This window comes from Benincasa hispida, chromosome 3 (genome assembly GCF_027475165.1).
Source record: "Benincasa hispida cultivar pf3 chromosome 3, pf3_genome.v1.1, whole genome shotgun sequence".
NCBI lineage: Eukaryota > Viridiplantae > Streptophyta > Magnoliopsida > Cucurbitales > Cucurbitaceae > Benincasa > Benincasa hispida.
The window spans coordinates 41,347,297-41,371,833 of record NC_143480.1 but is presented as its reverse complement, the minus strand read 5'-3'; the positions used below and the strand labels follow the sequence as shown (position 1 = coordinate 41,371,833).

Below are 24,537 nucleotides of genomic sequence, written 5' to 3'. Positions count from 1 at the left end.
AAGTTGGTATTAGAGTTGACTGTCGGAGTTTGTCATAGGAGGTAGTTGCCGAAGCCCCGAGTTGGTCGTCCGAGTTGCTCGCTCAAAGGTGGTCATCGAAGGTGATTTATGTCGTAGTCTGTAGTTGAAGGTAGTTGTCAGAGCCTACGAAGATGGTTGTCGGAGTTTGTTGTCGAAGCCTGCAATTGACCGTCGAAGTTGGGTCATCGAAGGTGGTTGTCGGAGCTCGAAATTGGTCGCCGGAGCTGTCGTTGGAGGTGGTTGTCAGAGCCTGATTTTGTCGTCGGAGTTGTCATCGAAGGTGGTTGTCGGAGTCCGGAGTTGATCGCTGGAGTTTTCATCGGAGATGGTTGTTGGAGCTCGGAGTTAGTTCCTAGAGTGTGACAGTGGTCGATGGGGTGGGCCATTAAAACCAATGGAAGAAGGGAGAGTTGGGTTTAGCTGGTAAAATATACTAATTCAACTCCATCAACATTTAAAGTTGACAGGCCAAACAATGAGTTGATATATTATACCAACTTAACTCAACTCATGTTAGTGAGATGAACACCCCTAGATTTTTTGTCCAGAGTTACAATTTAAATTATAAAATGATGATTATTACACATAATTTATGGTGAAAAAAGGTTCACCGTATTTTTTGGTTGAATAACTGAAATGAAAAATGTATTTTATTATATTAAACATAAAACATAATATATTTTTATGAAAATAAGGTTAAAATAACATCTATTTATAATATGAACAAACTTTAAACAAAAACTAAACGCTTTTTAGTTTCTAAGAATTAAAGCTACGTTTAATCGTTGTGTCAAAAAGTCATTTGGAAAAAATCTTAATCGTTTTTTCATTTGGTAAAACATATTTAAATAATTTGTTAAAAATCTCTTTTAAAAACACGTTAATTTCACGTTGAATCTTTTTAGCTTTTAAATTCTCCTAAAATCAGGTAATTTTGTTTAATTAATACAAAATTTCAATTTTATACTTTAAAAAATATATTTGTTTTATATATTTATCTATTTCTCATCTAATCAAATCTATTATATATTTTTTAGGAGTTAAATGCATACTTTTTTTTTTAAAGTATACCATATTCATTTTTTTTTTAACAAAACTATTCTCCTTAATATTTAAAAATTAATCTATAACAAACAAAATCTATCATGCTAAACATTTATTTAAAATTTAAAATTACATTTCTTTTAGAAAAAATTGATTATAAGTCCGTTTTAGTTATTATATCTAAAATAAAATGTTTTTGTATCTATTTACTGTGAACACTTTAACCTACTTTTTCAAGTTTAAGCTTAAATTTACCAAACACTTTTTTCTACTTATTTTCATGGTTGGTTTTTTTAAAAGCACAACCTCCAACAAATATTTTAAAAGTTACGACAATTCAAACGGAGCCTAAAACTATATGATTTCAGGCACACCTCTATAATACAATACCAAAATATTAGCGTTTACTTGCATAAATTTTTACTTTGTATTAGATATAAATCTTTTAATGAAATTAAAAAATGATAATACGAAAACACTAAAATAAAATTGGTTACATGCATAATAAAGGTTACGAGATTTCACATGCATTGCACATGTTTCTCAGCTAGTAGGTTTAAAAAATAGATAGTAAAAATTTAATATTATTTGATAGAGGTTCATAGAAGTTAATATTATCTATCAATGATAAAGACTAATGAAAGTATGTAATTGATAGACATGGATAAAAAAATTTATTTTTTTTGCTATTTCTATAAATAATTTAATATTTTTTATATTCCAGAAAATTTTCTAATACTTTTTAAATAATTTGTTTTATTTAATTAAATAATAAAAAAGAGTAGAAAATAAGTTGTGTCGCGGCGCGGGACCAAAATTTGTTTGCGTTGTGTGGGTTTGCGCGCCGGTGAGGTTATTGGAGAAAAAGCATTGGAAAAAAAAACTGCGAGTCTTCCGTTCTTGTGGCTGTGGATAACCGAAAAAGCTTGGTTTGGCTGAAGTCTTAACTATTACTGTGCAAGAGATAACGCCATTTTTCCCTACACTTCTCTCATCGATCAATCAATCTTGTGTTCACTCCCCTCTCCACGTATACGGATAATTCCTCTCTCGCCACGCTAGCTTCACTTTTTTCTCTAACATACCCACACTTTTCCCTTCTATTCTTCGCCACTCTTCTTCTGATTCTCTTTTTTCATGTTTCTGAACGACCTCAACTGCATCTTCTTACTCTGTATCTTACCGCTTGCATATGGCATTTGAGTTACAGGGTACTAGCTTCCTACCTTCCAGGTATTATGATGTTATGATCATTTGATTCCACTGCGTTTCTTCTTTTTTAAGAAAAAGTTCCTGTGTTTCACTCACTGATTGTTCCTCAGCTCTTTCTCTTTTGGGTTTGTTGTTTTATCGAGATTAGGGTTTGTGCCATGCTTCTTTTATCTTGTGGGTTGCTACTGTTATCCCGATTTTTATTTGTTATGTTTGATTGTTGGGCTAATTGATGAAATGGATATCGAGTTTTGGGTTAAATTATTATTATTATTTTTTGCTTGAGCCTTTGGGCATTTTGCTCACTCAGGGACTACTTTTTTGAACTAGGTTAATTTTTTAGTTTATTTTGTTCAACAATAGTTGATGGAATACAGAGGTGACCGTTTGTTTTTAAATTTTAGATGGGGTGGCATGGTTTCGCTGATAATTGAATGGATTAGAAATGAATAGGCAGACGATCAAGTTGGATTAGTTTTGATAATCTGTCTACCTGGTTGTCATCATCATTTTAAATTCAATGACATTTTGAGTTGGGAGCTTTTTTGGTTGAGAGTATATGCTTAAACCAATCAAACAAGGTAAATAGTTGTCAGACTATAATTTCAATGATTTATGTTTAAGACAAAGACTTGATAAACATAGCTCCTAAGTGGACACGATGCTCAAATTCGTTTGCCAAATCTTGTTCAGTTCCATCCAAGCTCGGTTTTGTCCGGGGACCACCTCGGCTCCTCTCTTCTCGAGAATCCATACATCCCTTAACCATGTTATTCCAATATAGAAAGAGTGAGGGGTCTTCCAAGTATGGTATCGGAGGTCAACTATACTTAATAATTTATCCTATTAAATGAAAAGCATTAACCCATTATCCTCATCCTCGGCGGATAGCGGGTGTGAGGTCTGAGGTCAACGGTAAGATGTTACCCTACTTTAATGGGACCAACTGCCCAGCCTACCTCCTCTACGTTCTTGACAGGTCATCTTTGTTTACACCGGTGAAATATGTAATTTAATCTTAGTCCCTTTGTTGTTTCGTATGGTGATTATATTTTTCTTGTATGAAGAAAATCAAAATCCTAGTAAAACTTCCTGAATAATTTATGCGCATTTTAACCTTTCTTTCTTTTTTTCTTTGGGCTCACTTTTTTGTCTCATGTCTACAGTTCCTCAACTCCACGGTTTCCACATAATCCAACTCGGACTTATTTTTCATGTAAAAGAGCTGCCCAGTTGGACGTCATACTAAGCAGCTGGGGTAATTCAAGGAAGAGATGCCTTATTAGAGCTGTTTTATCAGAAAAAAATTGCAGTAATCTCAATCATAGTTTCTTAGGCTTTAGGAAAAGCTATTTACAGCTTTGCAAACAACGAAATCTCTTGTCCCTTGCATCAGCAGATGAGAGTGTAACTGTCAATGGGAGTCCCCAAGCAAGCACCAGTTCTGACGTTGGAAAAATGAGGATCAGATTAGATGACTCACGGAAACAAGATTATAATGATAGCCTTGTCCAATCCTTGCATGATGCTGCAAGAAATTTTGAGTTGGCTATTAAAGAACATAGTGCGTCCTCAAAAATGCTTTGGTTTTCAACAGCTTGGCTTGGTATAGACAGAAATGCATGGGTTAAGGCGCTGTCTTATCAGGTAATAACTAATAACTTGACCTTTATGCTGCAAACAAATTAAGCTTCACCTCCCCTTTCCCCTTCCCTTTTCATTTTCTTGAAGTAGTAAATAACATCTTTTATCATCCTAATGAATTATACTTGATAATATAATATCTAATCTAAGAACTAAGAAGTATGGACAGAATCTGCTCAGGCCGCAAGTATGATGACATTGACATGTCTGAAAAATCACGACACAAATATAGCAAAGACAAAGTTACCAATTAACAAACAGATATTTTTTTCAAGGGTAGACCATTTCCATACATTTTTAATGATTTTAAATTTAAATTCTTCTTAATTTATGATACTTACCTTTAGAAGGCGATTAATAATATTTGAAGAAGTGATATATCTCAAAAGGCAAGTTATATACACCTTGGGGAAAGGCATAATGTCGTTATAGAATTATGAATAAAGCTTTTGTTTCAGCAAAGATACAATTGAGCGTTTTTAAAATCTCATCCCCAATTTATTTATCCCAAGCTAAGTTCAGATGCGTAGCTTGGAAGTTGGAACTTTCTGGTGGATGTGCAGTGTTATTATTGTTTAATCCGGTGGTGAGTGCAGTGCTCCTGATGTTATCTCCATACTGCTTGCATGATCGTTTAGATATCTTGCTTGGTATAGTCACTCAAGTTATATTTTGTATAGCATTAACATTAAATTAACGGCTGAACCATTTCGATGTCATTAGGTATCTCAATGTCAAAAATTATTTCTGTTATCTAAAGGGAGTATTATTTACAGGCCTCTGTGTATTCTTTGTTGCAAGCAGCTAGTGAAATTTCATCTCGAGGTGATAATAGAGACAGGGATGTGAATGTTTTTGTTGAGAGGAGGTAATAAATTTTGATCTTTTGGTTAGATTTTTTGTTGTTGTTGTTTGCTGGTTTGTGTTGTTCTGTTTTCTGTTTTTGTAAGAAACAAGAAATTTGTATTGATCAAAAAAGGACAGCCAAGGTCCGGGTAGAGAAAACCCCTGCCCAATGTGTTACAGAAAAGCCTTTCAATCTAAACAAATCAAAGAAGATTGATACGAAATCCCTAGCGAATTGGAATTAGAAACCCTAATTCTCAATCACTAAAACCCTCGAATCAACTCAATTTCAACCCTAAGAATTGGACTAGACACGGATTGCCTTAAGATCAAAGATCTTGAAACAATAACAGGTCCTTGCCCCAAGATTTGAACACTCCACAAATAGGATGATCAATCCCACCTGAATGTTCCTGGCATGCAACTCAACACATGAATTACAAAAATTCAAGAAGTTCTCGGGCTAAACTTGAAAGAAGACGCTCAAAGGCTAAATTCAACTCATCGTAAAACTTAACTTCCGAACAACCTAAAGGCAAGGCTTTAAATAGCCTCCCAATAAAACCCCAATGCAACATAGTAAAATGACAAAATTACCCCTACTTAAATGTCATTAAAAAAAAGGATAAAATTGAAAAATACTAAACATACATCAAAATTATGAAATAAAATTTAATCAATAATTTGATGTCTGGACGGTTCATATCATCCTCTTCTTCTTTTGAAGGATTCGTCCTCGAATCCAAAACAAACCTTGCAAAGCAATTTTAAAATCATGAGAAGAAAATGATGATACTCTTCTTGGACTTCTCGTGGATGGTCTCCCTTGCAAAGCAAAGTCATGAGAAGTCAAGTCTTGACACTGCCTTGGATTCCATCTATTTTGGAATGAATATTTATCCTTCCAATCCTCATTCAATTTGTGACCATCAAAAGAATGAGATATAATATTTGAGCTTTGATTCAAAGTCACTTTAATATCCTGCAAAAACTCAAAAGAAAACTAGGTAGGCTTGGTTGAAGCTCACCTGTCAGAAAACAAATTCTTTTGTTTAAAAAGTCTTGAATGTTGTGTTTTGTAAACAATAAATATTTCTCACAAATTTCCTTCTTGGCTCTTCTCTCATTTTAATCCATAGATCGAGTATTCTTCACATGTTTTTCTCTTTCATTTATGTTGCACATTTTTCTTCTTCACATATTTCTATTGCTTGTCTTAGTCTCATGCCTTTTGCCTTCAAACTCGCACACATCAAGTTTACTTTCCTTAGAAGCAATGATACAAGAGTAGGATCATGTGTTACTTAGAGATCTAATGGACAACCAATGTTAGCACAAAGTGCTCTAGTTTCAAGTTCACTACTCTACCATCTACTTTCTCTACTTGATCACTATAATTAACACATGACCTACTAGGCAAAATGACATTATCACACATAGGTGCAACAGTAGTAAGTTTCTTTTCACTACTTTTTACCTGATCAAATTGCTCATATATGGTAGGTAAACTATTTTTTTCCACTAATGTGTTGGCATTGGAATTGAGCTTAGATTTAGTGTACCTTGCATATCTTCTTTGGGGTTGCTTTTCTATCTTGATGGAAACACACACCATTTCTTCCAAATCCTCACAAGATAAAATTTCTTCTCGATCGGCAAGCATATCAACAATCTTCTCATTTAGTCCTTTGTAGAACCGATCTATGGTAGCTTTCTCATCCTCAAATATGTTAACCTCATCAAGTAATAACAACATTTCCTCATAGTAATTGTTCACACTTTTGCTCTCTTGCTTCAAAACTTGCAATTTATGGAAAGACTTAGGAACAAATTGCTTTCTCATGAGAAGCTTAATTTCTTTCCATGAGGGCATTGCATGATTTTCACTTTTCGACAATAAAAGACTCCACCATGTTAGTGCATATTCCTCAAATGTAGAAACGATAAGTTTTACCTTTTCACTGTAGTGGTGGTGATTAAATATGGAATTAATTTCCTCCTCCCAAAGAAGATACTCCTCTGGATTTGAATCACTTCCAAAGAACAATGGAAGCATATTTTGAACAGCATGACAACTATTCCTCAAAGCTCTTCTTTGTGTATACACCACTTACAAAATCCAACTGCTTATAACTCATCAAATTCAACTGCTTAATTGACATGTTTGCTTGTTCTTTATCTCAAGATATTGGATCTTAAGACAATCCGTGTCTAACCCAAACCTTAGGGTTGAAATCAAGTCGATTTGGGGTTTTAGTGATTGAGAATTAGGGGTTCGCTTCACAATTGGGTTCCAAATTTTCAATCCCTAAGGTTTTCATATCAAAGATTGTTATTACAAAAGAATTTTTTGTGGGTTATACTCTACTATGACGACATATGTTGTACATTAGCCCAAAAACAATCCTCTAAAAATAACTTATCTTGAAGCCATTAATTTCTTTCTTTCCACGTGTAAAGAAGCACTCTAGTTCAACCCCACAAAATTTTAGCTTTTCTTGAGAAGACATGCCCGCAAACATTCAGTCAACCAATCTTCTATTTCAAGAGGCAAACACATCAAAATGCTAGATTACATAAATTGTTGATTCTACGCTCTAATCACAAAAGGGAAATGAAGTAGATAATATGTGGCCTTCCCATTTCTTAGACAGAAAATGCACACCGAGGGAAGAGGGCCCAATTTGGGAATTTTCTTTGTAATCTATCGGTCGTGTTCAAGCTTCTATAGCCAACAGCCCGAAGGAAGACCAGCATTTTTCCTCAAGCAGAGTATTTCTTATGACTGAGAATGTTGTCCTGGAAATGATTCAGCATCTGGTTATACACGATGCCAACATATTATGGAACAAAAGTAATTTTCATTAGTAATCTGGTATTTGGATACCACTTAAAAACATTTTAATTAAATTACTTGGATACTATAAAAACTAGACTTGAATTTTGGGTCTACAGAAGTACTCTTAATGGACTCTCAATGCATGCCTGAAGAACTTAAACTTGGCCTTTGACACACTGAGCTTTAGATTTATGTTTCCTCTAATTATTTAGTGGATCCGTCAAACCAAACAAAACTAGACATGCAACCAAATTCCATCACAAAAACTTCCAACTGCAGATCCATCTGCACTTTGAAAGGTTATATTCTCTCTCTCTTTCTAGTTATTTGATTTCCATGATTTTTTGGTAATGATAGAGGCTTGATTGTTGATCTACACTTCTACCTGCGGCTCTTTGTTGAAGGTATCAATTGTTGATCATTGCACTTTTGCAGTTTACTACGCCAATCTGCTCCCGTGGAGAGTTTAATCAGAGATCAACTATTAGCTAAGCAACCAGAAGCTTATGATTGGTTTTGGTCTCAGCAAATTCCAGTCGTGATAACATCATTTGTGAATAATTTTGAACGGGATCCACGCTTTGCTGCCGCAACTGTATTGTATGTATCACTTTAATTGGTCCCTGAATGTTTGATTTTTTTGGTATGTGAAGGAATCATGCCAAATTTATTTGCTTTAGGGATGGTAGAGGATTACCTGTGGACCCTGGCAATACAAGTGATGTATCACTCCTCATGCTTGCACTGGCTTGTCTTGCTGCTATCACGAAACTTGGGCCAGCAAAAGTTTCTTGCCCACAATTTTTTTCAATAATTCCAGAGATATCTGGTAGATTGATGGACATGCTGGTAGAGTATGTTCCTATTTCTGAAGCTTTTCAATCCATAAAGAGCATTGGTATGCGTCGAGAATTCCTTGTTCATTTTGGTTCTCGAGCAGCTGCTTGCAGAGTGAAAAATGACACGGGTGCAGAAGAAGTAATTTTCTGGGTTGGTCTTGTACAGAAGCAGCTACAGCAAGCTATAGATAGAGAAAGAATATGGTCCAGATTAACAACATCAGAAAGTATCGAGGTCGACATTAATTTTTTTAACCTTGGAAATTTTAAAGTCTTACAAGTTACATCTTACCCCTCCTAAAGTTGCCTTATTGAATTCAATTACAGTTCTTTGGCGTATATAAGCCAATTAGTTAGAGAAAGAATATGGTCTAGACGAATGCAATATTATCAGAAGAGTATTGAGGTCAGCATTGAAGTTGGGACTGAGAATCTCCAGATAGATAACTTATTGAACTTAAAGTCGAAGAAAAATGTTAATTGGAAGTCATTTAAATATAATTTTGTGATTAACACGTTATCTTATAGCTGTAGGTTGATCCTAACCCACCTTTAACTTTCCCTACAACTGACACTACGCTACTAGATGTTGAGTACCTGAATTTGTTAGTCTATTAGATTAGCATGGAATTGAGATCCGGGAGCCTCGAGTGTAATAGAAAGTTTTTGTCAACTTTGATTTTTATTGGACTACGACTACCGACTAGTAATGATTATTTGTTATTGTTACAAATGTTACAAAATGAAGTTTTGGAATATTTACTTAGAACGATGTATTCATGACTTAAAATTGTTGTCTCGAGAAGGATCATTCATATATTTATATTGAGGAACGATGCATTTTGTTCTTTATTGATTATACAACTACTTTCAGTTACTCGGTTCTGTCCACATCAATGATTCCTCTTGGATGAATCCACCAAATAAAAAGTGTATAAAATTATTTTGATTAAGTTGGGGGAATGTCTTCTATTTTCTGCCATGTTTTCTCAATCGTTAACTTTTTACCACATTTTAACTGAAAATGGAAGCATATGTTAACTTAATGCAGGTTTTGGAGAAAGATTTGGCTATATTTGGATTCTTTATAGCCTTGGGAAGAAGCACACAGTCTTTTCTCTCTGCTAATGGATTTGATGTTTTAGATGATTCTCTTGGAAGCTTCATTAGGTATACGTTGAGGATGTCTCAAAACATATGGTGCTGGTTTTCTAGTTTTGGTTGTGTATATGGCTTCTTGTTCTAATGCAGGTACCTTATAGGGGGAAGCGTCTTATACTATCCTCACCTTTCATCAATAAGTTCTTATCAATTATATGTGGAGGTCAGTACTCATTTCGGCTTTCGCTCATTCCATAGAAAGACATTTTTGGTTCATTTAGGATTTATGTTCATAAAAAAAGTTCATCAAGGGTTTCTAATAAATTTTGAACTCTCAGGTAGTCTGTGAAGAGCTGGACTGGCTTCCATTTTACCCAAGCAACCCTGGCCATCTGAAACCATCTCATGGCCATATGAACAAAAGAGAAGGTCCTCCAAATGTTGAAGCGATTCCCCAAGCATTAGATGTTTGTGCTCATTGGATCGAGTGCTTCATCAAGTATAGTAAATGGCTGGAGAATCCTTCAAATGTAAAGGCGGCAAAATTTCTCTCCGTAGGGTAATTGCACTCTCTCTTTCTCTCTGTCCCAAGGGCATGACTGATGGAATCTCATCAGTTAGCTGCATTTGGATCATGTTGCTGATACCAAATCTTTTGAATGTTAGGCATACCAAGTTGACGGAGTGCATGGAAGAACTGGGTATTCTGAAGTAAGTTGTTGTCATCTCCTCTCTCTTGGTTATATACATATTACATGCACGACCACACAAATGTAAACTGATACTGGGACAATTTGAGACATAGGTTATGCCTAACCCTTTGCTAAACAGGGAGCTTATGAGCCGACTCTTTACACCATTCCCTGCCGTTGCCACAAATGATTTTCACTCCGGCCTTCAGTTTGTTTTTTCTTTCTCACCAAATAATTTTCACAAAGGAAAAGGCTTGCCTTTAATTTTTGTTGGATGAAAATGGTATTCTTAATAATTATAAATGTTTATAATTTTAAACCCTGTTTGGAAAAATAAAGATTTCCGAAGCAATTTTATTTATTATTTGTTTTAACAAGAAACATAATTTTTCATTGAAAATGAAAAGGGACTTATGCCCAAGGCATACAAGCTCCAAAAAGGAGCGAAACAAAGAACATAATGTAGAAAAAATACACAAGAACATATTTGGGCTAGCACTATATGAATAATTTTGTGGAAGGTTTGGGAAGAGAGAAACACAAGAATATTCCAAGACAAAGGTCTTCAAGGAAAAAAGAATATTCCAAGACAAAGCCAAGTCATCCAAAGACGCCTTCGGGTTTGCTATTTTCAACACTTTCTTTTGGTGTAAAAATACACAGCCATTAAGAGCCATGGTTTCTCTTTTTCTATTACAAATTAGAAATATCTTTTGTATTCTCTTTAAAAGAGCCCCTCTTATACATTCTTGGATATTTCATTTGATCAATGAAATCTTTTCTTATAAAAAATAAGTATGCCTTGTAAAAACAAATAAAAGCTTATAAAAAGAATACCCACAAGAAAATACGAAAGCAATAGGGGCAATGCATAGTAGCCAAGAGATAATAAGACTTCAAAATTTATCTGAGAATGGGACACTGCTTTAGACAATAAAATCCCATTAACAGATAAACTTCATAAATGTTGTGAAAGGAACTGCAATGTGAAGGAGAAAAACTTCCAATGAAGGCCAAACTTGCAACTCAAAGGATTTTGAGCTTTAAATGCGAATAAAGCTTGAAATTGATGCCAAAACCATCCCCTAATCAATTGCCGTGAGATCTTCAACAAAATTCAAGTTTCAACTTATAGAAAGAGAAGATTGTCACTTCCTGATGCAATTACTTGGTCCTATCACTTTTTTGCATCTCCTTGTTTGTTTTTAGTTTTTATTTTCACTTTCAGGAACTAATAATTCTGCATTCATTGGAACTTTAATCTAATTCTTGAAGTAGCTAGTGTTTTTCCCTTTTAACCTACTGAAAGTGTCTTTCAGGAATGAGATGCTTGAGAGAAATACCAATATTTCTGTTGAGAAGACTGGATCAAGTAATTCTTCAACCACTGAGCGTGAAACTGAATCCTTTGACAAGGTCTTCTTTTGAGTATATTGTTTTTCCATTTCAAATACAATATTTTAACACAGCCATGGCCCGTGCCAATTTTAAGTTTGACTGTATCCCTTCTCTTTTGATTACTTTTTGGATCACATATTTTTTTTTTAATGAAACAACTTTCACTCAACAATACGGCCAGTTTTGATGAAAAACCAAGCTTTCACTAAGATGAAATAAAAGAATGCATTCAAGGAAGTCATTTCATCACATAATGAAATTGTTTCTTTATAAGAAAAAAAGGGTTAAAAACTGTACTTCTAGTAGTCTCTATGGGGTGGAAAAGAGAAATACAACTATATTATAATGGCAATCATGTAATAGTTATGTATGTATGCATTGAAGGTTCTTATACAATGAAAAAGAGCCACTGGTGAAATCTATTATTTTATAGAAGTGAACCTCTCTCTCTCTCTCTGATAAGAAACAACGCACGTGTATATTCTTCAACAAAGCTAGAAGAACAGCCTAAGGGCAGGGGTAGAGGAAACCCCCTCCCACAAAACTAAACAAGAACTGCCCTCCAATTGTTAATAATCATAAGAAAACTATAATTACAAAAGAATTTGGTGTAATTTATGCATCACCAAGAGGTTGTATACTAAACAAGAACCCAAGAAGAATTAAAAGAAATAAACTTATCTTCAAATATCCTATTCTTGCTTTCTTTCCAAAGACACCACAAAAGCGCACGAGTAGTCCAACTCTAAATGATTTTTCCTTTTCCACCAAAACCTCCACCGTGAAGACCATCCATCATCAATCTTCTTAGGTAGTCAAGAATACACCACCCTTTAGAAGAAAACTCACAATGTAAAAACAAGTGATCCATGGTTTTCGTCTCTCTAAGACAAAGACAACAAATGGAGGGGGAGGGGGACCACTTCTATAAGCAAGGGACCGGAGGAATTTCTTCACTTTCTCAGGAATTTTAAGCTTCCATATTTGGCTGATCATAGGGAATTTGCTTTTCATGACTCCCTTCTTCTCTATCAAAGAGGCTTCTCCTAAGCCCCAAATCCTAAGCTTGGTTTAGAGCTCTCCAAAAATCAGCGTGAACAGCTTATTTTTCAGTGGAAATAACGTAAATATCATGATACAAAGTTGCAGAAAGTTGAGGAGCACACCAGCTATCTTCCCAAAACCTTATGTTTCTACCATCTCCCTCTACGAACTCAACAAAATTAAAGAAATGCTCCTTTTGCTTCATAGAAGTGAACTTCTCATTCACATTAGTTTATTAATATTATTATTTTAATTGAATGACAAGTTTAGTTCTTCAACTTTTAGGATCGTGTTAACGGAAAGTATCTAATAGGCTAATGGACTTTCAATTTTGTCTATAATAAGTACTTGGACTTTAAAAAGCTTCTATTATGTTTGTATATTTTCTCATTTTGTGTCTGATAAGTCCATGTGTTTTCAACTATCTAATAGATATTTGACATAAATTTTGTTATCTTCTTTCAAAAATCGCTCGGTCTATGATTTTTTGGTTTGGTTCAGAAACTCTGTTTCTTTTTTCCTTTGGGTTATGCCGTCATTTGTTCAATAGGGAAACGATAGAGGTTGCTTCTCTTCTCTCTTTGTTAGAGTGCACTTTTAGGGTTGGGAGAAGGGATATTCGTTTGTGGAGTCCTAACCCTAGTGAAGGATTTTCTTGCAAGTCTTCTTTAGGAGGTTGTTAGATCCTTCCCCTGCTAGTGAGTCGGTTTTTTATGTGGTTTGGAGGATTAAGATTCCAAAAAAAATGAAGTTCTTCACTTGCCAAGTTTTGCTGCTAGGAAGATGACCTCGTTAATAGGTTCTTTTTGCTATATTTTTTGTCGGAAGGCGGAGGAAGATTTGGATCATTTGTTCTGGGATTGTCAGTATACAAGGTCTGTGTGGAGTGACTTCCTACGGGAGTTTGACATTTGGATTGCTGGACGGAGGAATATTCGAGCTATGATTGAGGAGTTCCTCCTCCATCCACCTTTCAGAGAGAAATGTCATTTTTTGTGTTCTGCTAGGGTTTGTGCTGTTGTATGATATTTGGGGGGAGAGGAACAATAGAGTGTTCAGAGGTAGGGAAGGGACCATTGTGAGGTTTGGTCCTTTGTGAGGTTTCATGTTTTGTTTTGGGCTTTGGTATTGAAGCTTTTTTGTAATTATTCTTAAGGGAACATTTACTTAATTGGAATCACTTTCTTTAGAAGGGATGTTTTTGTGGGCTTGTCTTTTTGGATGTCCTTGTATTCTTTCATTTTCCTCAATGAAAGTTGTTGATTCTATAAGAAAAAAATAAAAATAAATAAATAAAAAAGAAATGAAAGTTCTAATAGACTCGTTAAATTTTACCACGACCCACTAAGATTTAGCCCTTCGTCGCTCCCATTCGTCCCTAAAAAATAATAAATAAATAAAATAGATTTGTTAAGTTTATTTATTTAGTTTAATGATAGACAAAATTTTCTATACATTAATTCTCAAAGGATACAAACTCATAAATGAGCAAAAAAGGCTAAAAAAACAGAGAAATACAAAGATTCCACAAACCATAACAAATGATATACAATTGAAAATACGTGGGCTTATTGGACACCAAATTGAAAGTTCTAATAGACTCCTTAATTTCTAAAAAAATATTGAATGTGTCAAGGAATCTATTAGACACAAAATTGGAAGTTGTGATATTTTTAAATTTCAAGGACTTGTTAAACATCAATTTGAAAGTTCGGAGATCTATTCGATATCCTTTAAAGTTCAAGAACTAAACTCATAATTTTACCTATTATTTATTACTATTTTTGTTTACTCAGCTGCCTGTTGCCAATGTTAGCTTTAGATATTACCCACAACCCCCCCTTCCTCTCAATTGAAGCCGATTGTAAATTTATAATCAATTTCTGGCCTTTTATCTTCATCTCTCGTATATTTAAAGTCCTTTCTAGAGTTTCCTGTGAAACGGTTTCAGTTGTCCTCCCTTGTACAATTAAGAATATCAGTCCACTTTGTCTGAGAAAGACAAATCCTTGATTCTTCTCTTATCACAAGTGAATTTATTGAATTGTCAAACGGATAGGAAAGAAGGTCACTGTCATTAAGCCTGTGTAATACTCCTAGAGTTAGTATTTGGCTTGGAATATGACAAAGATCAAAAGAAAAATAAAAAACTATTATGAGATATTTGCCATGAGAGTGTTCTGATAACTCCACATTCAATAGACACAGAACAAAGCATTTAAGAAAGTTTTCAGGAAGTAATTACACAGACTCTTGTAGGTTGTTCTGGTAACATTGCTCTAAGAATGTCGCCTGTAGTCCAGTCAGCCTACAAAACTAACATGTTAAAAGTGAGATACTCAAGGACTGCAAAGTAAAACCTTAGGAGCCATAGTAAGTTTAGCCTTAATATGTTAGTATTGTTTGTCATTTTGAGTTTTGACGATCTGATGCCATCTAGGGGTTTTTCTTTTTTCATTGATTGCTGGAAACTTATTTCCTTAAAACAAGTACAGATGTACTAAAAAAAAAGTGCAGATGTACTTATTATTTGTATAGATCCTAGTGTTTATGTATTCGTCAAAGGGGTGTTAGTAGTATGATCGAGGAGTTTCTTCTTAATTCCCCTCGTGGGGAGAAGGGTTGCTTTTTGTGGCTTACTAGAGTGTGTGCGATTTTGTGGGTTTTGTGGGGTGAGCGGCGTAGCAGGATTTGTAGAGGGGTGGACAAGAATCCTAATGAAGTTTGGTCCCTTGTTCGTTTTCATGTTTTGGTGTTATTTTGCATAGGTGGAGTCCTATCCTGTAGGGGGAGGTGGTGTTGTAGGCAGGGTTTTCTTGTATACCTGTGTTTTCTTTCATTTTTCCTCAATGAAAGTCGTTATTTTATCCAAATATATATACACTCTTTTAGACAGAATAAATGTCAGAAATTGTTTTTCCTCTAAAATTTTTCATATGTGATTTTTTGATAGGTTGACCTTCATTTTCACATTATTTTATTCTTGATTTTTCTAACCTTTCCAATCAACGGCACAATGATTTCAAGAATGTATTGACAGAGTATTTAATGAAAAGAAATGATGAATTATAATTCAAGATATCTGCCTATCCTAAATTTTGCATTTGGTTTTTCTGTTTTTTCTTGGACTTTACTGGATGCTTCTGATAATCTAGGCTTTGGAAAGTGTCGAAGAAGCATTGAAACGACTTGAACAGTTGCTTCAAGAACTGCATGTGTCAAGTACAAATTCTGGAAGAGAACATTTAAAAGCTGCTTGTTCTGACCTTGAAAAAATAAGGAAACTAAAGAAAGAAGCTGAATTTCTGGAGGCATCTTTCAGAGCAAAAGCAGCGTTTCTTCAGCAGGTATTCCATTTGTATCAATGATTTCTGGTACGCTTTTGAATTTAATGGTAAAAGATCAGTACGTGAACTTATTGGTTGGTGGAAGATCCTTCAATAGTGCAAAGATAGACGATCCATGTTAAAATATTGTCATTGTTAGAGGTAATCTGCTTGGATGGAAGAGTGAGAGCACTCATGCTTAAGTGCTGCAACAAAATACAAATTTATGTTATATCTATGTGCATACATCAACTCAGTTAGGTTTGACAATCTAAGTCTCCTAGCCTATTGCATCCATTCTTTTATTAATCAGTGAGCTAAACATATTGAAGCAGTTGACAATCCAATCTTTTTACTGTTAAGTCCGCCAGAGTTCGAATGTCGATCTCACATATTATCTTTGTAGTAAGTCATTTCTTTCATGTGGTTTTAATGGAGTTAAAGATGATATGTATCTCTAATTCATTCATTCTCTGTTATGCACATATCTGCTCCTTGTATTGATGCTAACAGATCCTTACTTTCGGATGCGTTATTCTTGATTATTTGTACATGATTCCAGGAAGATGATGAAAGTCTTGCGCAATCCTCCAGTAGTAGCCAACATGAGTATCTGAAAGGGAAAAATAAAAAGAGGGCCAAGACAGTTATCAATAGGAGCAACAGGCAAGCAAATCCTGCCTGTTTTTGAGAAGCTTCATTGAAACACTACAATTTTGTTTTTTCTCTCTTCATCCGCAGTTGAGTTTTCCTTTCTCTGTTGCTTTTACCTTAAAGAAAACAAAACTTTTGTTCTTGGCAGATCTCGTAGACTATGGAACTTCTTGGTCCCTTCTACTTGGCAACCTGATCCCGAGTCAAGCCTCGATGGATCAGTATGTCTCTCATTATTTATTACCATTTTCTAATTTCATTCCAGTTTTTACATTCATCCGACAATAATTTCTTTTGTGTTTTTATGATTACCATTATTGTCACTGATATTTCAGAAAGCATAAACATTTATTTTATTATGAATCAAAAGTTATCAATACAAAAACGACAATCTTTAAAGATATCATTTCTTATTATTCAAAGAGACAGTTCAGGATTTGCAAAGACACTAGAACACGATCATAGGTGATCAGTTCTCTCTCAACCTCTCACTCTCGAGAATGTTTTACTAAACTCACTAATGCCTTCCTCCCCACGCTAAAACAACCCATATAAACCTATCAACTATCCCTCCTTCCTTGTGGTCCCCCCCTCATCACCTAATTCTCACTTCAGCTAATCTAACCCGTTGTCCCCACAACCAATCCTCAAATACGTATGTGTAATTGGAAGCCTAACAAATCTCTCTATTTATAGAGAATTGGAAAGCAAATAAATCCTAATCTTAATTAAAAGAAACTAATCATAATCCTAATAAACCAAGGAAACTAATCCCATCCTAGCCAATCAAGGATTTGACCAAGATAAGATTAATTTAAATGTACTTGTCTTTTATTCTTTTGAGGAAAATAGGTCTAGAATTTCAAGCATGGAGTTAGCTGACCAAAGCTACATCCTAAGTTGTGATTTATTGAAGTACCATTTTATATATGTAGGAAGACAGCATTGGACGTCACACTTCTGATATAGGTGTAACGAATACAGAATTGAATGAGTTCCACCGATTTGAACTTCTCCGAAATGAGCTAATAGAACTTGAAAAACGGGTACAGAGAAGCTCTGAAGAATCAGAAACTGATGAGGTACATTATTAAGTATCCCTATAAGTCCTTTTCTATGTTTGTTGAGTTCATATGTCATAGAGTTGATGACTGCTTCCCTTTCCTTTGAAGGAACTCATTAATGTATTGAACTGGTGAAATTTTAACATCTTTTTCTCTGGAACTTTCAGCTTTCCTTGAAATTAGACAGGGCCAGAAGAAGTTTCTCAGAAACTGAGAAGCTGAATTTTCTTTTTTGTTGCTTTATTTTATTTTCTGGCAATTTCTATGCACAAATTTGGGCTTGCAACTACAATAATAATACATTTTCATACTTTGTATAGGGAGGAGCATTTCCCTAGATGTGTAACAGTGACTATAAAGTAATAACTTCGGGTTCAACTAAATACGACCTAATGAAATGTCATCCTTAGTTTCATACATCTATGAGATGTAAATTTCATACATTTGGATTTTGTTTAACTAAATATAAAGTAATAACTCTGGGTTCAACTAAATACATTCTATGAAATGTTAATTTCATACGACAATGGGATTTGTTTCTTATCCCAAAAAAATTGTCACCCTTAGTCAACTGGAACGTTATTTCCACTGCTTTTGTTCATTGAATTCTTGTCATTAGACTCTAATTTAAATATTTTTTTCACAATTCAAGTAATTTTTCCTATTTCTTCAATCATATCCACATTATTTACTCCCCCTCTACAGAAGCAAAAATAACAAACACGTTAAGAAGTCTAGGCTTTGATGAAATTTGATTTTTTTAAATTTTTTTTTATTATTTATTAATTTGTTTTTTGGTTTTACACAGGATCTGAAGGATGCAGATGGTACTACAAGTAGTTTCCGTAATTCTGAGAATAGTCAACTAGTTCAGATTCAGAAGAAAGACAACATTATTGAAAAATCTATTGACAAGCTTAAGGAAACTGGCACGGTATGAACCTTCTAACATTTAAATTAGCTGCTTTGAAATGTACTCATTTCATTGTTAATGTAGTCTTCTATCTTTTAAGAGTGTTTGAGATGCTGAGTTGGTTATTATAGTTAGTGGTTATTATATTTGGAGCCCCAAACATTAGCCCACTCCACCCAACTTTTGGGGCCCAAACACCCCTATAGTCCTTTAACATCTGCTTTAATTTGACAATTTTGTGCCATGTCAAATGGCAGAGTTGTTTTTGGACAAATTATGCTCATATTGATGGTACAAAATGATTGGCCATGTGCGTCACATTTGTTAACCATTTTATTTATTTATTATTTTTTAAAATTATTATTATTATTTTTTTTTTATAAGAAACGATTTCATCAATGAATGAAATAATCCAAGTGATATACAAAAGGTCCCAATCAATTGGAATACAAAATCAGCTTCCAATTAGAAACAAGGTAACTAGGCTATAATCTTTGTAGAGCGATAATTGTTTTACACACACATTTAAAAAAAAACGCATTAAAGATAAAATTCCTTGTTTGCTTTCAAGCATCAAGTTAATAAAGGCATTGGGCCTCTTGACTTGGCGATTGATATCTCATGATTGCCTCTGGTTTAAGTAGGGAATGCAATTGGATTTACCCTAGTTGAGCTTCTTTTACATGGATCAACTATCGTTTGTTTAGCGATTAGTAATTTTTTGATACTCTAGTTTGATCTCTTCCTGTTTGCCTTTGTATTTGCCTTTTTATTGTTGTAACATTAGGGGAATGTCGATTTGCTAGAAGTCCTACCACATCGTCCAGTTTTTTGATGTCATTGACTGATAATAGCTCCTTCTCATTCTTCTTTCCATGGTGATCATCTTCGATATTAAAAGATGTTGGATTAGATGCATGGCTCACATACTCCTTGCAGACTGCAGCCTACAAAATGGTCAATGATTCGTGCAGCCTATACGATCTCAATTTTTAAGGAGAACAATGCATATTAACTTTTAGCAACATTAAGATATTCGATGGAATATTTGATGGAATGTTTCCTTCTCAAATATATATTTGGTGGAATTCTTGAAATAAACTTCAACGATCAACCTGCACCACTTGTCACCATCTAGCATTAGCCACTTATGTTGTTTCACTTTTTTTTTGCCCCCTCGTTTTTCCCCTTGTCATGGTGTTCTGGTATGATTGATTGGTTTCTCTACCCCTGCATATGAAAAATGTAATTGATGGAGGGAGTGTCTGATGGGCAGGATGTATGGCAAGGCACTCAACTCTTGGCCATTGACGTTGCTGCTGCTATGGGATTGCTTAGGAGGATCCTGAGTGGAGATGAGTTGACTGGGAAAGAAAAGAAAGCTCTACGAAGAACCCTGACGGACCTAGCATCTGTTGTTCCAATTGGTGTATTGATGCTTCTTCCAGTACGTTTCAATGCTCTACATATTTAGATTAAATTTTCATGGTTGGTAATTGGTATGGTTAGTTTTTTCTGATCACAGCACTAATCAAAATAATTTGTTTATATCCTGATCACATGATTTATAGTGGGTTTTTTTAAATATAAGTCGATAAACGAAATAAACAAAGGGGAGGCTTACTTCCAACAACTACACGGGGTTCTCCAACTAGAAATTACCGTGTAATAAGTATTAGAGAATATTTAGAAAATAACTCCTAGAGAATGCTACAATATCAAACTTTTCTAATCCTTTGTTCATGCTTTGTCCCTGTCTGAGGAACAACCCATTGTCTTCTCCAAGCCATGATTCTCCCAAGATGGTCTTCACATAAATGATTCTGGTTCTTCCGCTTGAACAATGTATCCATTGATAAGGGGCAGTTCATGAGATAAATATTCTTGACAACGTGCTACTCAAACCCTCTTGCCCCAGGTTTTGTTAACCTGTCAATTTAATCAGCAATGTGAACCAAGACTCCTGTTGGAACTTATTAGGCACACCTACCATTACTGTTTCGCCCACTCTTAGACAGGGGAACTGTTCACCAAATAAGTCTTACGAATCCTCACCTTCTTCACCCTAGCAAGTTGGGCTCCCTCGATAATGATTTTGGCAGCATTCACCTCGTTCTTCCTTAGAATTCTCCCAGTTTGTAAATTCTTTTTGGTCGTGTTTGTAGTATGTTATTGGAGGAAATTTAGCATCTTTAGACAGCGGTTAGAAACATGGTCGATTTATATTACAAGCTTGGTTTGATTTTTTGTGACCTATTCACTTATATTTCCAGGTTACAGCAGTTGGACATGCAGCTATGCTGGCTGCTATCCAGAGATATGTTCCATCCTTGGTATGGCTTCCAAAGTTCTTTACAGTTCCATTGCTAGAATTTATTTTTAATGCTAATGTATATGAATAGTGAAATAACTGTAGTCAATACAATACAGATACCATCTACATATGGACAAGAAAGGTTGAATCTATTGAGGCAGCTTGAGAAAGTCAAGGAAATGAAAACTAGTGAAGTGAACTCAGATGAAAACACTGAAGAAGAAGAAGCTGAGTGAAGCATCTTGCATTTTGTATGGTTATGGAAACTAGAGTTCTAAACATGAGGTTAGTTATTTTTCTTGTGGATGATGTACTTAGCACTACTTTCTGAATCCTTTTGATAATAGATGAGCATAAACAAGTTCATTCCACGTATCTGGTACTCCAGGCAGGCACCAGTGACTACAATCTTGTGGAGCGTCATCAGGCGTGCCAGGTTCACGATTCTTTGAAGGGTGACCATCGTTTCTGAACTCTGTTAGATATGTAATATTCAAGAACTGAACTCTATGCTTTACAGAATCCATTTGTTTGATTACATTTGAAATGAAAATATTGTTTTCTGGTTCATCTTCCAGCTTTTTGTAGTCTCTTTCTGGCTCCTTATCAGTGTTACAGTGACCCCCTTCACTCCAAGTTCCACCCCTGCAAGTTTCTTCGTCAAAAGCTTGTTTCACAAAGCTACTGACCATGAACAAGATTCATTCATCTTCTCTCATCATGAACAACAATAGAACTTACCTGTAATGAACAGGAGAATAGCTGCGAAAGAAAACATGAGTTCTGTTTGGATCCAAATCTTCCTCCACCCATCGCTTCCATGTCTGTAGTGACCTCCGAAATGCTTCCATTACATCCATGCTCATATTCAATCTCCCCCCTTCTTGGAAATAGTAACCCCTTAAACACAAATGGATGTTAATTTTTCTTTTCCCATTTATGGATAGAAAGGAAGGTCTTCAAGTCCTTGAGCTAAATTGATGCAGTAATTCGATGCCCGTTTGAATTGAATTGACTTTTTGGGAGGTATTTGAGGCACTGAGTTGAATGTGTAAAATAGAGAAAGTGAGGAAGATGAAGTTATTCGATAAATGTGCAAATTGGTTGCACATTTATTGAAGAACTCCATTTTTCCGTCTTTTCTCTAATTTGCACATTTATGGGGAGATTTCATTTTACAACTTACCCTTCAAACACGGACTTCCTAACTTCAATATATTTACTCCAAATTTAACTCAGTGCTTCAAATACCCCTCAAATGTTTAAAGTACTTTTTTCTATTTAAAACACTTTGTAGACATTTAGAAGTCATTTAAAACATGTTCTATGTAAAGGATTAATTTTTGAAAACTTTTTCTGATTGGTTTTGTGAAATTTAGCTCGAAAGTATCTTAAACTCATACATTTTAAGGGTCTTGTACTTATTCCACCAGTGGCCATCATTGAAAATCAGTACATCTGCACCAACCCATTGCTTGGAAAACCAATGCAACTCATCGACTCGAATGGTAGCATTAACTTGAGTGGGTGAGTTTGGAGGAGGCCGGCCGATGATGACCAGAAAAGGAACTCTGTAATATTCAACTGTGAGATTGTAATCTTGGAATCGCATGGTGAGAAATCCTTTGTGCTTGTTTATTGGCTTCCCATTTTCTTCATATATTGTTGAAATGTTCGAAACTCCCTGTGTTAGCATGCATAGCAGCGACTCCCATTGGTTTCGTCCGATGGAATCGCCAACAAACACGATCCTCCCATTTCGACTTCTCTCCAATAACTCACTTGCATTGAATCTAAGGTTGTGAAAGAAGGCAATGGTTATAAATTTAGATTCTTTCAAAGTTAAGTTCAAATCATGATAGCCAATTATCTAGAATATGAATATCTTATACAATTTTCGTAAATGAAGTTTATTGGTTAAGATGGTTTGCCTGAAAAACGATTGATTGACATACATGTAAACCAACCTGAACATATGAAAGGAAATGATAATAATAATCCTATTAAGCTTGTAATGGTTTAATGGATATGGCCTCTCTTACATTTGTTAGAAAAAAAAATAAATTATACTCACTTTGTAAAAAAGTTTATTGTTTTCCTCTTACTTCGTTTCTTCCCTATGTCAAAAGTGGATCTTCATTTGATAACTATTTGATTATTAAAAATTAAGATTAAAAATATTAGATACTACTTCCATGTATGGTTATCTACTTCATGCTAAATTTTAAAAATTGAAATAGCATTCTTTTTTTTTTTTATAAAAAAATTGGCTATTAGTTTAAAATTGTAGATTATTTGTTAAAATGCGACATACATATAAACCTACTCTACTCGAACAATCACAATTAAATATACGAAAAAGAAAATTAATCCATGCCAAGTTTGACTGTCAATGGATCTAGATAAAAAAAAAAAAAAAAAATTATAAGAAAGCAAACACAATTTTTAAATGTAAAAAAAACCAAATTGTTATTGATGAAGATGTTAGGATACATTAATAATAAAGTATGGAATAAACAAAATTTCTTTAAATGATTTGAATCTCTCTCTTGAGATTGTTATAGAAAGTTGAAAACATAACACAAAAAATCTAGATTTTCCATATTTTCATCCACTTCTTTGGTAAGATCCCACAAGATTGCCCTTTTTGGTTCCTCAACTCATCTTCATTATTTTGGAAAGAGAGATAGAAAAAGAAATTGCCTCTCCCTAGCTGGTTTTTCCAATTATATATATTTTAAATTTTTTCTAAACCAGAATTAATCAATAGCATTTACTAAAGATCTAAATACTATTACACGTAAAAAAATGGACGTACTGAAAATTCATGCTCCCAAATGAATTGAAAGAATTCTAAGAGAACTGCATAATAAGAAAAAAGAAAAGAAAGAATCCATGCAAGAACTTCAAGACCAAGAAGCTTAGAGCCAATATATTCCATACCTTGGGAGATCGCAGCCGTCCGGCTGCCACCGCCACTTCCGGTAACCTTCATCTTTCCGGCCATTTTGGGTACACCGGAATCCTGGATCAACAAAGGGACAATTCTCAGTGTAAGAGTTGAATGGATAAGTTTCATCCCAAACCCATTTCCCATTAGAGTAATCACAAGCTCTTGGTGGCGACGGCGACGGCGACGGCGACGGGGTCGTGTTATTTTGGGAGAAAATTTGGGAGAAAAAGTGATGGAAACGTAAGAGATCATAATATTGGTGATTGAAAGGGGTGGTGGAGAAGTTGAAGATGAAAAGGGAAGAAACAGAGAGGATAAAAAAGGAGAGAGCAAAACAGAGAGGTTTGGTGCTAATGGGGAAATAGAGAAAAAGAAAAGGTCTCTGATGAAAGGCTTGTTGTTCTTCAGTTTGGAGATCCATTGGAAGAGGAAGAATGAAGGATTTTATATTTGAAAGGAAATGATTTTGTGGGAATCAAAATAAAAACAAAAAGGTCAGATAGTCAAACTAGAATGGAGGAATTTATGCATGACCAATCAAGATCATGCTAATTAAATTAATATGGAAATAATTATAAAAACAAAGTAATGATTTGATGCTGAGAAAAAAAAATTAAAAAGAAAGGTATTGTG

At 34.7% G+C, this 24,537-nt stretch overlaps 2 protein-coding genes across 4 annotated transcripts; one reads left to right on the top strand and one right to left on the bottom strand.

Moving 5' to 3' along the window:
- Positions 1 to 1,878: 1,878 nt before the first annotated feature.
- Positions 1,879 to 22,403, top strand: LOC120073128 (LETM1-like protein). 3 transcript variants are annotated; one of them, XR_016528397.1, is made up of 20 exons: positions 1,879 to 2,298; positions 3,444 to 3,924; positions 4,698 to 4,789; positions 8,042 to 8,206; positions 8,287 to 8,680; positions 9,497 to 9,615; positions 9,697 to 9,769; positions 9,885 to 10,105; positions 10,213 to 10,257; positions 11,558 to 11,654; positions 15,836 to 16,027; positions 16,569 to 16,672; positions 16,809 to 16,881; positions 17,596 to 17,742; positions 18,533 to 18,658; positions 19,914 to 20,084; positions 20,911 to 20,970; positions 21,068 to 21,236; positions 21,340 to 21,437; positions 21,530 to 21,928. XR_016528397.1 is itself a non-coding variant. In XM_039025763.2 (19 exons), the coding sequence occupies exons 1-18, from the start codon at positions 2,258 to 2,260 to the stop codon at positions 21,185 to 21,187; spliced, it is 2,721 nt and encodes a 906-aa protein (XP_038881691.2). In that variant the 5' UTR covers positions 1,971 to 2,257; the 3' UTR covers positions 21,188 to 21,236; positions 21,340 to 21,521. The 3 variants fall into 3 exon arrangements, 1 of the variants encoding a protein (XP_038881691.2); XR_016528398.1 differs by lacking the exon at positions 21,530 to 21,928 and adding an exon at positions 22,385 to 22,403 and having other exon boundaries at positions 1,971 to 2,298; XM_039025763.2 differs by lacking the exon at positions 21,530 to 21,928 and having other exon boundaries at positions 1,971 to 2,298; positions 21,340 to 21,521.
- On the bottom strand, positions 21,272 to 24,407 carry TBL8 (TRICHOME BIREFRINGENCE-LIKE 8). The gene is made up of 4 exons (XM_039025764.2): positions 23,895 to 24,407; positions 22,355 to 22,744; positions 21,693 to 21,851; positions 21,272 to 21,596 (listed from the first exon to the last, which is right to left on the bottom strand). The coding sequence occupies exons 1-4, from the start codon at positions 24,323 to 24,325 to the stop codon at positions 21,272 to 21,274; spliced, it is 1,305 nt and encodes a 434-aa protein (XP_038881692.2). The 5' UTR covers positions 24,326 to 24,407.
- Between the last annotated feature and the right edge of the window lie 130 nt (positions 24,408 to 24,537).